Source organism: Physeter macrocephalus, chromosome 2, assembly GCF_002837175.3.
Source record: "Physeter macrocephalus isolate SW-GA chromosome 2, ASM283717v5, whole genome shotgun sequence".
Lineage (NCBI taxonomy): Eukaryota > Metazoa > Chordata > Mammalia > Artiodactyla > Physeteridae > Physeter > Physeter macrocephalus.
The window spans coordinates 42,550,829-42,567,117 of record NC_041215.1 but is presented as its reverse complement, the minus strand read 5'-3'; the positions used below and the strand labels follow the sequence as shown (position 1 = coordinate 42,567,117).

General features: G+C 39.2%; 1 protein-coding gene across 3 annotated transcripts in view; it reads right to left on the bottom strand.

Moving 5' to 3' along the window:
• RAB3GAP1 (RAB3 GTPase activating protein catalytic subunit 1) overlaps positions 1-14,863 on the bottom strand; it is a 126,498-nt gene extending 111,635 nt beyond the window's left edge. For all 3 annotated transcript variants that reach the window (XM_024122184.3, XM_024122185.3, XM_028477389.2), the window contains exons 1-3: positions 14,807-14,863; positions 14,649-14,704; positions 9,539-9,614 (exon numbers count right to left, since the gene is read on the bottom strand). In XM_024122184.3, coding sequence (XP_023977952.1) covers positions 9,539-9,614; positions 14,649-14,704; positions 14,807-14,824 — 150 coding nt within the window. In that variant the 5' untranslated portion in view covers positions 14,825-14,863. The remainder of the gene's footprint in view (positions 1-9,538; positions 9,615-14,648; positions 14,705-14,806) is intronic.
• Between the last annotated feature and the right edge of the window lie 1,426 nt (positions 14,864-16,289).

The window sequence follows — 16,289 nt, the reverse complement described above, 5'->3', positions numbered from 1 at the left end:
TTTTTTTTTTTTTGCAGTACGCGGGCCTCTCACAGTTGTGGCCTCTCCCATTGCGGAGCACAGGCTCCAGACACACAGGCCCAGCAGCCATGGCTCATGGGCCCAGCCGCTCCACGACATGTGGGATCCTCCCAGACCGGGGCACGAACCCGTGTCCCCTGCATCGGCAGGCAGACTCTCAACCACTGCGCCACCAGGGAAGCCCATATATTTTATTTTGTAAATAAAAATATTTTGGAAATATTTTGGAATTTATTTTGGCAATTATTTGGAAAAATAAAAATATTTTGTATCCTTGTAGCTACAAGGATACATTGTACAGCACAGGGAGTATAACCAATATTTTGTAATAACTATAAATGGAGCATAACCCTTAAAAACTGTGAATCACTGTTGTACACCTGTAACTTATATAATATTGTACATCAACTATACCTCAATAAAAATAAATAAGAAACTAGAATTCTAATACAAGCCATATGATTGTAGGGCCCATACTCCTTTTTTTTTTTTTTTGGACCATTTCATTTATTTATGTATTTTTTGGCTGCACTGCTCTGCATGCAGGATCCTAGTTCCCTGACAAGGGATCGAACCCATGCCCCCTGCAGTGGAAGTGTGGAGTCCTAACCATTGGACTGCCAGGGAATTCCCTAGGGCCCGTACCCTTCATCGCTATCCTATGCTGTCTCTTAAAGATATCTCCTGCCATTTTTTATTACAAGAAAATTTTTAACACAGTAACAGCAAAGAACTCCAAAAACTTCCAATCTGAAAGAAGAGGAAATATAAAATATTTTTCCTTCTGTATAATATCCAGAAAAGCTACAGACATTATGATTACTATTTAAAGGAAAAAGAGTATAAACATTAATTTAAATAATCCTATTCCTAAAAATGTTATAGGCAACTCAATGTTGCTTTCATTTTGACTTACTTCATTTCAGAAACACCATATTCTCATCACTGACTGATCCTCAACTGTCTAGTCTCCCAAAACTTTAGCATTTAAAAAATCTCCACTCCCCCCATTCTAATGGTCCATGTGACACTTCAGTGTTTGGAAAGAAGGCAAATAAAGAAATATAAATTGTTTATAATGGCGATATCAGTCACAAGTCTGACCTATTGTTACACTGTAGTTCGGGAAGTCTCTCAACAAGAGCAAAACTATAATTAAAATTTATTTTACATTTGCCTTATGAAATTTAAGTACTGAAATAAATGTCATTCCAGTCTACTGGGTGGGTATGAAAAATCTCAACACATTTCAATACTATCAAAGTCATTCTTCTTTTATTAATATTCTAAAGTTAATAATCTTTCTTCCATAAGAAAGAATCTTTCTTCCATAATAATCTTTCTTCCATCTTTCTTCTTATCTTTCAGTGAGATAAGAGTCAGTCACTGACTGGGACTTCCCTGGTGCTCCAGTGGGTAAGATGCCTCACTCCCGATGCAGGGGGCCCAGGTTGGATCCCTGGTCGGGGAACTAGATCCTGCATGCATGCCGCAACTAACAGTTCTCATGCTGCAATTAAGAAGCCCGTGTGCCGCAAACTAAAGATCCCACATGCCGCAATGAAGATCCCAGCACAGCCAAAATAAATAAAAATTAAAAAAAAAAAAAAGCATAAATTCTATTCAATTCTATTCTCAGATCATACCATACTTAACATCTCATGAAAAGTACTTCAAATTTTTGCTAGATACATAGAATCATGAAATTACAAGACTAAAAAGAATTTAAAAGGTCATTTCTTTAATTTCCTTGTTTTCAAGCAGGATCATATTCATACCACCAAGATTTTTATCTATTTTATTAAGCCCAAGAAACTAAAATTCCAAAATCTGCCTTAGAAACCTATTCTAATACTTCCTTATGTAATTTTACATTTTCTTAAATCTCTGAAGCCAAAAAGTGCAGAGTAAAATAGAAACGTGGGTCTTTGAAGGCAAGCGTGACCTACTTTGGTATAATCCTGCTTAAACCAACTTCTGACAGAATGACTTTGGGCAAATTACTACAAGCACCCACGCCTCATTTCTTGTCCATAAAATACAGTAATAGTTCATCACCAAAATTTGTCTAAGGATTAAGTTAACAGGCACAGTCACAATTATGTTGCATAGTACCATAGCTAATAGTCAATAACTGCCATTTCCTCCTCTCTCTCTTTTTTTTTTTTAATCTTTGGCTGTGATGGGTCTTCATTGCTGCACGTGGGCATTCTCTAGTTGCAGCAAGCGGGGGCTACTCTTCATGGCGGTGCGCAGACTTCTTGTTACGGTGGCTTCTCTCATTGCAGAGCACAGGCTCTAGGTGCACAGGCTTCAGTAGTTGCAGCATATGGGCTCAGTAGTTGCAGCAAGCAGGCCCTAGAGCATATGGGCTTCAGTAGTTGCAGTGCATGGGCTCAGTAGTTGCGGCACATGGGCCCTAGTGCACATGGGCTTCAGTAGTTGCGGTGCATGGGCTCTAGAGCACAGGCTCAGTAGTTGTGGTGCATGGGCTTAGTTGCTCCATGGCATGTGAGATCTTCCCGGACCAGGGATCGAACCCGTGTCCCCTGCACTGGCAGGCGGATTCTTAACCACTGTGCCACCAAGGAAGTCCTTCCTTGCCTGGTTGGACAGATTAACCTTCCTTTAGATAAAAATTATAAAATCTGGTTTAAAAAAAAAACATTTTTTCAAGGCTCTGGAGAGTGACCAAATGGAGACAGAAACTTGAGAGTTTATCCATGAAAAAATGAAACTGCATCCAATGAGATCTGCATTTTATAACTTCTCGTCTAAGACAGCAGTCTCAAATTTTTCTGCCTCAGGATTCCTTTACTTTCTTAAAAGTACTGAGTACCCCATATAAGAAATTAAAAAGGAAAAAAATTTTTAATTTTTAAATTCATTTAAAATGACAATGAACTTATTACCTATTAAAATAAAATTTTAATATTTTCCAGAACAAAAAAAATATTAACAAGAAGGGTGGCACAGTTTTACATTTTGTAAATCTCTTCATTATATAGTTTTAAAAAGACAACTGGATTCTCATATCTGCACCTTCATTCACTCTTTGCAATCCGTTGTTCTTCCTGAAGCATATAAAGAAAAAAAGGCATCACATACACAATATAGTTGGAAAAGGCAGGACCTTGTCAACCTTGAAAGGCTCTCAGAGTCCAGAAGAGGTCCTCAGACCACACCATGAGAATTTCTGACCTAATGGCAGTCTAATCTGTGCACAACTAGGGGGTAAGCCCCAAAATTTGCATATAAACTCTGCCCCAAATCTTTGTTAACTGCTAAACCATGCATGTGCAGTAGAGACTCCAGCATACAGTGACAAAGAAGGAACTTAAAAGGAAAAATTTCAGCTGTTGTCACCACTGAAAAGAGAATGGACTTTTAATCCAATTAAGCAAACTGCTTGCTAGAACAAAAAAATACTCTTCAGAGAACACAACAGAATCTAGTCCCTAAATTTCATTCAAAATACAAGCGTAAAATTAAGAAATTACTATCCAGTATACAGAGTAAAAACACAAAACAAATAAAAAAGAGAAAATGTGATGTATATGCAAGGGAATACAGTAAACAAAATGCAACCTCAAGATGTAGATGTTGCAATTGGAGGACTAAAGGAAAATATTTTCAAACAACTTTAGAGATAAGCAATCACAGATAATTGGAAATTATAAAAGGAACCAAATACAAATTCTAGACTAAAAACTACAATATTTAAACTGGAAGATATATTAAGTGGGTTTAACAGCAAACTGGAGACAACAGAAGATAAATCCTGAGAAATTATGAGAGAGAAAAGACTGAGGAGAGCAGAGCCTCAGAGACCTGTGGAACAGTATCAAGAAGTCAAATATAACTTAAATCACAGAAAAAAAGAATAGGCCAGAAATCTATTTTTTAAATAATGGCCAAAACTTCCCCAGTTTGGTGAAAAACAAAAAATTTACCTATTCAGTATTAATAAAACTAAACAGGAAAAATACAAACAAAATAAACCTATGCACATTCATAGTTAAGACGGCTTAAAAAGATACAGAAAAAAATCTTGAACGTAGGCTGAGGAAAAAAACACCTAGCTAGGACAAAAATATAAATGCCATCTAATTTCTCAGCAGAAATTACAGAGAACAGAAGACAATGGAACTATATTTTTAAAGAACTGGAGGGGAAACTTTTCAGCCAGAATTCTTCAGCAAAACTACTCTTCAAAAATCAAGTAAAATAAAGATACTTTTAGATAAAGAAAAACAGTATTTTTAGCCAGCCAAAAGTATGGCAATTCTTCAAAAAATTAAAAATAGAATTAGCATATGATGCAAATATTCCACTTCTGGGTACATATCTAAAAGAACTGAATGGGACTCAAACAGATATTTACACACCCATGTTCACAGCAGCATTATTCACAAAAGCCAGAAAGTGGAAATAACCCAAGTGTCCATTGATAGATGAATGGATAAGCAAAATGTGGTACATATACATCCAATGGAATATTATTCCAACTTAAAAAGGAATGAAATTCTAACACGTTCTACCACATGGATGAACCTTGAAGACAGTAAGCATGCTAGGTGAAACAAACCAGATACAAAAGGACAAATAATGTATGATCCCACCTATATGAAGGACATAAATTAGTGAATTCATGGAAACAGAAGTAGAACAGTGGTTACCAGGGGCTGCAGGTTGGTGGGGAGGGGAGTTTCAGTTTGGGTTGATGAAAACTTCAACAATGTAACGCCACTGAATTTTACACTTAAAAATGGTTAAAGAGGGCTTCCGTGGTGGTGCAGTGGTTGAGAGTCCACCTGCCGATGCAGGGGACACGGGTTCGTGCCCTGGTCTGGGAAGATCCCACATGCCGCGGAGCAGCTAGGCCCGTGAGCCATGGCCACTGAGCCTGCGCGTCCGGAGCCTGTGCTCCACAAAGGGAGAGGCCACAGCAGTGAGAGGCCCGCGTACCGCAGGAAAAAAAAAAAGGTTAAAGTAGTAAACCGTAAGTACAAATCGTCCTTGACTTATCATGGTGTTATTATGGCCCAATAAACTCATAATAGGTTAGAAATATCGTTAAGTCAACATAATACACCTAATCTATCATATATTATAGCTTAGCCTAGCCTACCTTAAACATGCTCAGAACACTTAACATTAGCCTAGTTAGACAAAATCATCTAACACAAAGCCTATTTTGTAATGAAATGCTGACTGCCTCATGTAATTTATTGAGTACTTAAAGTGAAAAACAGAATGGTTACACGGGTACAGAACGGTTTTAAGTGTATCAGTTGCTTACCCTCGTGATTAAATGATTTACTGGGAGCTGCAGCTTGCTGCCCAGCATCACGAGAGAGTACTGTACCACACAGGCTAGCCTGGGAAAAGATCAAAATTCAAAGTACAATTTCCACTGAGTGTGTACCACTTTTGTACCATACCCATCAAAAAATCCTAAGTCAGACCACCGTAAGGTGGAGACCATCTGTATATATTTTACCACAATAAAAAAAATTAATCAACATACTTAACCATATTCAGAGAATAAAAAAGAAAAACCACATGACTGTTTCAATAGGTACAGAATAAGATTTGAATAAATTATACCCATGATCTCAAAAAAACCTTTCAGCTAATTAAGAACAGAATTTCCCGTGTTATACGAAAAACCTACAATTCTGAGTACTGAAGTGCTGGACATTTCCCCCCTAAAATTGGGAAGGAGGCAAGGATGTCCACTCTGAACAATTCTATTCAAAATTTTATTAAAGGTCCCAGTTAGTGCAATTAAAAATAAGAAATGCAAGGTACAAAAATTGAAAAAGTAAAACTGTCCCTATTTGCAAACAAAATGACTATGCATGTAGAAGATGCAAAAGAATTAACAAAAAGATTATGAATCTTTACATTTAACCAGGTCTCAAGATACCAAATCAATAACAAAATTTTATTGTATGTCTATGCACCAGCAACAAACAAATGAAAAAGAAAATTTAAAAACAATTCCATTGGGCTTCCCTGGTGGCGCAGTAGTTGAGAGTCTGCCTGCCAATGCAGGGGACACAGGTTCATGCCCCGGTCCAGGAGGATCCCACATGCCGCAGAGCGGCTGGGCCCGTGAGCCATGGCCGCTGAGCCTGCCCGTCCAGAGCCTGTGCTCCGCAACGAGAGAGGCCACAACAGTGAGAGGCCCGCGTACCGCAAAAAAAAAAAAAAAAAAAAAAAAAATTAAAAAAAAAATTAAAAAAAAAATTCCATTTACAACTGCATCATGTAACATAAAATATTTAGTAATAAATTTAACAAAAAAAATGCAAGACCTCATCAAAAACTATAAAACATTGCTGCGATAAAGATGACTTAATAAGTGAAGAGATGTCAAGCTTCAAGATTGTCAAAATGTTACTTCTCCTCAAAGTAATCTATAAATCCAACACAATCCCAATCATAGTCCCAGCATAATAATAATCCTTTTTATATAAACTTATTTAAGCTGATTCTCAAATTAATAATGAAAACAAAGGTCCTAGAAGAGAAAAACAATTTGGGAAAACAACAAAAGCTAGAGAATTTACATTAACTAAATTTGGGACTTACTCTAAAGCTATTCAGTGGTTCTCAGTTGGAGGCAATTTTGCACCTCAGGGGACATTTGGCAATGTCTAGATACATTTTTGGTTTTCACCACGGGGAGGATGCTACTGGGATCTAACAGGTAGAGGAGAGGGACACTACTAAAATTCTATAATACGCGAGACAGCCCCACAACAACCTGGCCCAAAATTTCAATAGTGCCCAAACTGGGAAACCCTAAACTACAGTAGTCAAGACAATGTGGTACTGACATCAGGATTTCCAAATAGATTAATGAAACAGAATACAGATTCCAGAAGATGACCCCCCAAGGTCAACTGTCTGACAAAGGCAACAAAGTAATTCAATGGAGAAAAAAGGGTTTTCAACAAAAGGTTCTAGAACAAGATAGCCATATGTAAAAAACTGAACTGTGATTCCCACCTCACACCATACATGTCATTAGTTCATGATGGGTCATATACCTAAATAAAAGCTAAAATGATAAATTCTAGAAGAAAACATATCTTCACAACCTAGCAAAAGTACTATCTGTGAAAAGACTTAAAAGCAGAATATATAAAAGAACTAAAAGATCCCTAAAACTCAACAAAAACTCAACCCAATTTAAAATATGGACAAAAAACTTGAACAGACATTTCACAAAACGTGACACACAAATGGCTAACAAGCACATGAAAAAAGTGGTCAATACCAATATTCATCACAGAAATACAAAAGTAAAACCAGAAAGAGAAATACAAATTAATTCCACAAACTACATACCATTAGGAGGACTAAAATTTACAAGTCTGAAAACAAACAACTGTTGGTGAAAATATGAAATGACCCAAACTCTCACATATTGCTGGTGGGTAGGTTAAAATGTTACAGAAGATCTAGCAACTTCTCATAAAGTTAAGCATACACTTACCCTATGACCCAGTAATTCTACTCCTAGGTATTTACCCAAGAGAAATAAAAATATATCTCTACAAAAGGCCTCATGTAAGAATGTTCTGCTTTATTCATAATAACGAATATGTCTGTCAACAAGTGACACACTGTGGTATATTCACACAACAGACTACTACTCAGCAATAAAAATACTGATACCTGCAACAACCCAGAATAATCTCAAATGTTATGTAAAACAAGCCAGCATAAAGAGTATGTACTGTATGATAGCATGTATATCCAATCGCAGAGCAGGCAAAAGTAATTTATGGTTTAAAAGAAAAAAGGAAAGGAACAGCAGATGCCTTGGAAGGGCAGGGGGGAAGGGGGGTTGCAGGGAGAAGACATGAGTGAGGAACATGGGAATCAAGTGGAAAGGTTCACTATGGACAATTCTGGGATGACAGAAATGTCCAATATCTTGAGTGAGGAAACTTACATGATATAACATTTATCAAAATAAGCAGTCTGGTGCATTATGTATACTTTATTTAAAAAAACTATTTTAAAAAAATCTAGTAGGGGTGGCGAGTAGATAAGAGGTAATATTGAAATAAGAAATAGAAGAATTGTTGAACCTGAGTGACACACACATGGGGGTTCCCTATACTATTTTTGAAATTTTCCATAATTGAAGGTATTTAAAAAATAATTTCTCGGGCTTCCCTGGTGGCGCAGTGGTTGAGAATCCGCCTGCCGATGCAGGGGACACGGGTTCGTGCCCCGGTCCAGGAAGATTCCACATGCCGCGGAGTGGCTGGGCCCGTGAGCCATGGCCGCTGAGCCTGCGCGTCCGGAGCCCGTGCTCCACAAAGGGAGAGGCCACAACAGTGAAAGGCCCGCATACCACAAAAAAAAAAAAAAAAAAAAAAAAAGAAAGAAAAAGAACAGATTTTTAACAAAAACAATGATCAAATTTACTTGAAAAGAATTCACCTAACAAAGAGAGCATCTATATAAGCCTAAAATAAAATTGTTAGTTCCCTTCAGTGAAATACAGGAAATCTAGGTTTGTTCTCAGAGTAGGTGCTTCAGTAAACATTTGGAGCATGGTTTATGAGCAAAACTATCAATATCTTAGATTAGGATTAGTTTCACCTCAATTTTGAATATTTTTTTCCGTTCTTTTTTTTCATTCTTAAATATCCTCAAAACATCCATAAAGTTAAAAAAAAGAAGAGGGGAAGGACAAACATTATTAGTGGTATCATAAAATACAAAAACTGAGTAAAATAACTACTAATGACATCAAGTTAGTTGTTGAAACCAAGATTTTTCCTCATTAGTTACACAAAATACTCTACCCAAGAAGTTGGTAGTTGCGATTTTTCTCTGACCAAAAAAATCTGAAAAACTATTTTCGAACATTCTAAGGGAGAAAGCAAGAGAGAAGTAAACATCAGGAGAAACAGAAATAAAATCACTCACAAAGAATGACATTACACATACAAAATTTTATCATTTAAAAAACAGGTCACGGGCTTCCCTGGTGCCGCAGTGGTTGAGAATCTGCCTGCTAATGCAGGGGACACGGGTTCGAGCCCTGGTCTGGGAAGATCCCACATGACGCGGAGCAACTAGGCCCGTGAGCCACAACTACTGAGCCTGCGCGTCTGGAGCCTGTGCTACGCAACAAGAGAGGCCGCGACGGTGAGAGGCCTGCGCTCCGCGATGAAGAGTGGTCTCCGCTTGCCACACCTAGAGAAAGCCCTCGCGCAGAAACAACGACCCAACGCAGCCAAAAGTAAATTAATTAATTAATTAGTTTAAAAAAAAATTTTTTTTTAAAAACAGGTCACAAGTATCTTACAAATATTGTTCATCATAGATTCCAATCCAAGTTCTTCCAGATGCCATTTTATGTTCATAGATTATATATAACTTTAAAAGCATTTACTTTAAATGTACCAAATGCAGCAAAAGACTTAAAAATAGAAGTTTCAAAGCAAATACTCATTTAGAGACAGGAGCAAATAGATCTGACCTTTTCAAGTGGCTTTCCCAAAGAGTTTCCAATCAGTTTCCAGTCATTCAAGACTTCTTCAATTTTGGAAATAAACCTAGGAAAGAGGAAAACTTTCTAAATATGTAACCAAATTTTTTCCTATTGTTATATAATCTCTTTAAAAGTTTTTTTTAATATTTTAACACTTTCAACAAAGAAGGCTCAGTAACGTTAGTATCGTTAGCCTAATTTATGGATGTGAAATAAAAATGAAAATAATCTTTAGCCCAAGAATTCTTAGATTGAGGGACTTCCCTGGTGGCCCAGTGGTTAAGAATCCGCCGGCCAATGCAGGGGTCACGGGTTCGATCCCTTGTCCAGGACGATCCCACATGCCGCGGAGTAACTAAGCCCATGTGCCACAACTACTAAGTCTGCACTCTACAGCCTGCGAGCCACAACTACTGAGCCCACGTTCCACAACTACTGAGCCCGCGAACCTAGAGCCCGTGCTCCGTGACAATAGAAGCCACCGCAATGAGAAGCCTGCGCACTGCAAGGAAGAGTAGCCCCCGCTCTCCGCAACTAGAGAAGGCCCGTGTGCAGCAACAAACACCCAACACCGCCAAAAATAAATAAATTTTAAAAAATAAATTCCCTTGATAATACGTGGATTTCAAGTTTCTGTTAAAAAAAGAATCAAAACAATGCAAAATTTTTTAAAAAAGAATTCTTAGATTTCTTAGATTGAATTTTTTAAGTCTACTGCCAACCCAACAAAGCCTGTTCTGCCTTGTATAAAATATAAGAGTAAATCTCTCCATATTGAAATGAATATAATAAATTTGAGACAGAAAAACTGACAGACTAAAATGATACTAGTAAAGATAATTACGAAGCCAATGATTTCTTCACTACCCTCCAAATAACTGATCTATTTAAATTAACTTTTCCTTTAAAGATATTTATGAACTCCCTGATTTGCCTCCCCCTCCCCCCAAAAACATTATTTGGGAACTTTCCCATTAAAACGAAACAAGTTTTAAGGGACAGCTGACAAGAAACTGAAAGTAGATTTGTCAGCTTTAAGTAATAATCAACAGATTTTTAAACTATTCACTGTCTGATCTTTAAATCTAATGATCAGGGCTTCCCTGGTGGTGCAGTGGTTGAGAGTCCACCTGCCGATGCAGAGGACACGGGTTCGTGCCCCGGTCCGGGAAGATACCACATGCCGCGGAGCTGCTGGGCCCGTGGGCCATGGCCGCTGAGCCTGCGTGTCCAGAGCCTGTGCTCCGCAAGGAGAGAGGTCACAACAGTGAGAGGCCCGCGTACCGTAAATCTAATGATCAAGCAGACCTATTAAAGAGAATGAACTCTGACTAGCAACATGCTCAATTTCAACAAATGAACACTGTCACATCTCAGTAGCAGTGTTCAATACATATTAAAGGACACTGTCAGAAGACTTATTACTCTAAGAAGCTACCTTCTTACACTGTATATGTATGATGCAATCTAACAGCAACATTGCTCTCCTAAAACACTTACATAGTATTGCTAGAGTACCAGAGTTAATTCTAGTCAAAATATATTCAAAAATATCAGCTTTTTCCTGTCAGTGACATTATAAATTATTTATTTACAGTCTTGGTGTAAAGGTAGTAATGGGAGTTTTTATGATTCAACTGAACCTTCTAATTACCTCCTCTTTAAAATTAGAAAAAGATATTAATACAATATTTTGAGGGGGTTCAAATGGCAATTATCAGTTTTTATGAAGAGTGCTCTAGAAATAAGTAAACATGTTTGCAAAAAAATAAAAAATTTAAATGTAGGCATATGTGAGCAAAAATCTGTATGTGAAATACACATTACATTTATAAAGGTAAAAAACTGGAAACTGCCTTAGAGTCCAACTGCAGCAAACAGCTGTAAATTAATGGTACATCCATTCAAAGGACTAATATGCACCTATTAAAAATCATGTTTTGAAGCCCATTTGAGGAAATAAGAAAATGTCCATATGTTAGATGAAAAAATGGAAGCTATAGAAATAAATATTGGGACTTCCCCAGTGGCGCAGTGGTTAAGAATCTGCCTGCCAATGCAGGAGACATGGGTTCGAGCCCTGGTCTGGGAAGATCCCACATGCTGTGGAGCAACTAAGCCCGTGCGCCACAACTACTGAGCCTGCGTTCTAGAGCCCGCGAGCCACAACTACTGAGCCCACGTGCCACAACTACTGAAGCCCGCGCGCCTGGAACCCGTTGCCCGCAACAAGAGAAGCCACCGCACAGAGAAGCCCGCACACCGCGACAAAGAGTAGCCCCTGCTCACCGCAACTAGAGAAAGCCCACGCATAGCAACGAAGACCCAACGCAGCCAAAAATAAATTAATAAAAATAATTTTAAAAAAAGATTTTAGAAACAAATATTAATACAGTTTAACACAAAAAATTTACAGCACACAGATTACAAGGAATTTTCTCAAAATATTAACCGTAGCTATCTCCTGCTGGTAGGATTACAGGTGATTTTTCTTTTTTATTTTATAATGATGTATTATAATAAAAATAATTTAAAATAATACAGCTTTCACAGTAAAAGGAACATCTTAAAATATTCATTGTATGAATCCTATCAGTACTAAAACAAACCGAAACTGGACTCTATCCTGTAAGTATTGATATTTGATTAGAAAAATGTAATAACTTTATCCCTGAAAGCTCTCCAGATCTCACCTGAAGAGTCACTTCCTCTTACTTCTCATTCTGTATCAGGTTTTTTTGTTATATACTCTTAAAAGACCAGGTTTCTTTCTCTTCTCAGTATTTCAATTGTAATTACAGACTCTTGTACTATTATTTGATTCATGTCTGTCTATTCCATTAGTCTGTACGTTCAGCAAGAGCAGGAACCATATGCTTTCACTGACCACCACATCCCTAACGCCCTGCACTGTGCTTGACACATGGGTACTCAATATTTTTTCAATGGACAAGGGATAAAAAGTTATTGGCTTCTCTCAATAAACTGTCCATATGGCTCATAACATACTGACAAGAAATTTCATTCAAACATTAAACTCAAGGTTTAAAAGACTCCAAAGTCTTAACATTTTCCCACAAACTGTAAAACACTAGTTTTACTCTAGAAACAAGAGCTTAAAAGTCAAAAATCAAAGTTCCTACTTTGTGGTAGTTTTCAAAGCTGTGTCAACAATTACTTCTAAATAAGGAGCTAAAGGATTTAATAGTCCACTTCAGGATACTTTAAATATTTAGCTAGTAGAAAGTGATCATTTTTCCATTAAATACTCTTGTTTCCTCTTGTTCCTTGTTTCCTCATCCCACTCTCCAAGATTCAAATTACATTTTCTACCTACCTTTAAGACATTAAGTTATTATTTCAAATTCAACAGGTCTAAAACTGTATTCTTCTCAGTTTGCCACTTTCGTATCTTCATTCTCTCAGGCAAGAAACTGCAGTTCCACGTTTGATTTTTTTTTTTTCTACTTGTACATTTCATCAAGCCTATCATCAACTTCTTTGAAATGTCTAACAATCTTCCCTCCTAGCCTCTCTCTCCAGTCTCCAATCACCAACCTAATCAAAGTAACTTCATTTTACCTCATCTCCTCAAACAACTCTCATATAACTTCGCCACTTTAAAATCAAGGGTCCCTCACTACTGCTCTTTAATGTTCTAAAGTGTGGTCTCCTGACCAGCAGTAGCAGTAGCATCACCTGGGAGCTTGTTTGAAATGCAAATTTTTGAATCTCAGGCACACAGAATCATCAACTATGAGTCCGACGCACACTGATGTTTGAGAATCACTGGTCTTAAAGCACCAAATTTAGATTCCTTTACTTCGCTTTGGAAGCTGTCTATAACCTGGTCCTATCTTCCTTAATAATCTTGTTTACTTCCCTTCAACAAACAGCCTTCACTCCAGCAAAGACATTGCATTAAATCCCAAAGGTTTTCACCTGTCTCTGTTCACGTCAGGACTTTCTCGTATTTAACCAATTACTTTCCACTTTCCAGGCCCAGCACATTTCCTATCTTTTCTACGAAAATACCTCCAACAATTATAACCCACAGCTATAGCAACCTTAAACTAATTTAACTATTTGCTGTTTTGTTTTTTTAACACATGGATCAAGGGTTTTGTTTTGGCTTTGTTCTTCTCTGTTAGTATAGTTCTGAACACACAGTACCTGCTCAATAAAGCCTTGCCACTGTGCTTGTGTCTTGCGGACTTTTTGGTGGGGCAGGGGAAGGGACCACAGGTCAAACAAGTATCCCAGCAGGGATCTTTTCTATGCCGTTTAATGACATGACATTCACATCCAGATGGATTTCCTCTCCCAACCAAAAAGATTATAAAATGTTCCAACAAGCTAACTACTGACCTCAACACTCAGAAAACCTGAAGGGCCCCTGCGACATCAAACTGGTAACACCTCGATCCAAGCTATGACTCCTCCCCAAACTTGGCTTTCAACTAATTCCAGCGATCCTACAGTTTCACGTAGCTGTTTCAACTGGGAGTTTGATGGCACCGGAAGCCTGGGCATATTACCCACTGAAATGGAACAACTTGAATCAAAGCGTTCCCAAGCCAGGCGCGGACTATTTCAAAAGGTTATCCTAAAAGACAAGATGGAGCTGGTGGGAGTGTGGCAGACGGACAACCACCAGGACTCTGAAGAAAGGCCTCCTCCTGAAAAGGACGTACACGGAAAGAAAAAAAGAAAGAAAAAAGCACCTGCGAAGTTTATTGCTCACTATAACAAAATGAAGTACACGGAAAGGAACGCAGGAACGGAAGCGGTAGCCTGGGAACTGTTTGTAAGGGTGGGCAGCAACGAGAGAACCAAAGGTCTAAGGAGAGTGGCCGGAGAGCGGAGAAAACTAAACTCCTCCGGGGTTTGGCTGATGTGGGCGGGCCGGGGCTGGTCAGACGCAAGACGCAGAAGAGGCTTGCGGCCGACCACAGCAGGGAGGATCCAGACCCGGAGACCCACGGGTCTTACTTTTCCCGCAGAAGTGGCGTCTGGGTTGGGGGGGAGTCTATGCTGGCGGAGTGGCGGGGGTAGACGCCGGGGCCCAAAGTGCTGGTAACCAATGATAACGACTCACCTTTCCCATTCCGAGGCTGTGGTGAAGTCCGTGATCTCAAATACCTCGGACTCAGGCTGCGGGAAGTGAAAGAAAAGAAAGAGATTGAGCTCCGGGGCGCTGACGCGGAGGAGCAAACTTAAACAGAGATTGGGATAGGGAGGGAGCAAACACCTCACCTCACTGTCGGCCGCCATCTTGAGGAGCGCCGAAGCGGGCGCTAGGGCTGCCGGGAAGAAGAGCAAGAAGGCGGGGGGTGGGGGGGAGAGCCGAGAGCTGGCGGAGGCGGAGGCGGAGGCGAAGGCGGGGCGGGAGCAAGAAGGCGGGGGGTGGGGGGGAGAGCCGAGAGCTGGCGGAGGCGGAGGCGGGGCGGGGAGGGGCGGGGCCTCCGCGCAGCCCCGCCCCCGGAGTCCTGCTAGGAAAAATATTCTCAGGCTGAAATCATTTGATTTTTCTTTTTTAATGTTTTTTGTTCCTGAGGAGGAAGAATTTGCTCTGCCCTCAAGTCCCCGTTCTTTGGCTGATTTAATACAATTTAAAATTTTCCTGTAGAGCAATGAATTCAGGAAGGGAACAGAAACAAAGAGGTAAGACAAGGCCCTAGACTCATGTGGATAGGAGTGTATTAAAAAACCTAAAACACATTGCTTGTGTTTCTGTTTTTCTTTTCACCTCTGTTGATTGATTGCAAGGCAGTGAGCTAGATGCCATAATATCCACCCTCCCTTACCCCTACCCCTCAGAGAGTTTACAGTTTGGGTAAGTCATCAAATAAAATCATTATGCTATTTATCTGGTTTCTGAGAAGAGCAACATGCTGTGCAATGAACACAACATTTTTTAAGTCACTGAGGAACAGAAGGAGTGCCAGCTAACAGTTAGTAATTATATCTCATACATTCTGAAATATTTACAGAGGAAATCATACCATGTCCAGTTTGTTTCAAAATAAGGGGAGGGAGGAGTGGATAGAGCTAGAAATAAAACAAGATTAGCCATGAGTGGATTATTGTTTAAGCCACTGATGGTTACCTGGGTATTTATACTATTCCCTACTTCTGTTAGGTCTGAAATTTTTCGTAATTAAAAGCTTTTTTAAAGTTTTTTAAAGGGCTTCCCTGGTCGCACAGTGGTTAAGAATCCGCCTGCCAATGCAGGGGACACGGGTTTGATCCCTGGTCCGGGAAGGTCCCACGTGCCATGGAGCAACTAAGCCCATGCGCCACAACTACTGAGCCTGCACTCTAGAGCCCACAAGCCACAACTACTGAGCCCGTGTGCCATAACTACTGAAGCCCGCGGTCCTAGAGCCCATGCACTTCAAGAAGAGAAGCCACCCCCGTGAGAAGCCCATGCACCTCAAAGAAGAGTATCCCCCACTCGCCACAACTAGGGAAAGCCTGTTCATGGCAACGAAGACCCAATGCAGCAAAAAATAAATTAAATAAATAAATAAATTTTTAAAAAGTTTTTTAAAAATTAAATCTCATTTACTGATTTTCTGCAACTCACAAGAAGGGATTCGTGGGTAGAGGACTCAGAAATACAGCTTTAGCAATTAAAAATGTTAATCTTTAGAGCAAGAGATATCAAAAATTTGGTGATGTAGATGATGCAGATGAGTTAACTTAGGTCAGAAGAATTTGATAATTATTGCCAGTG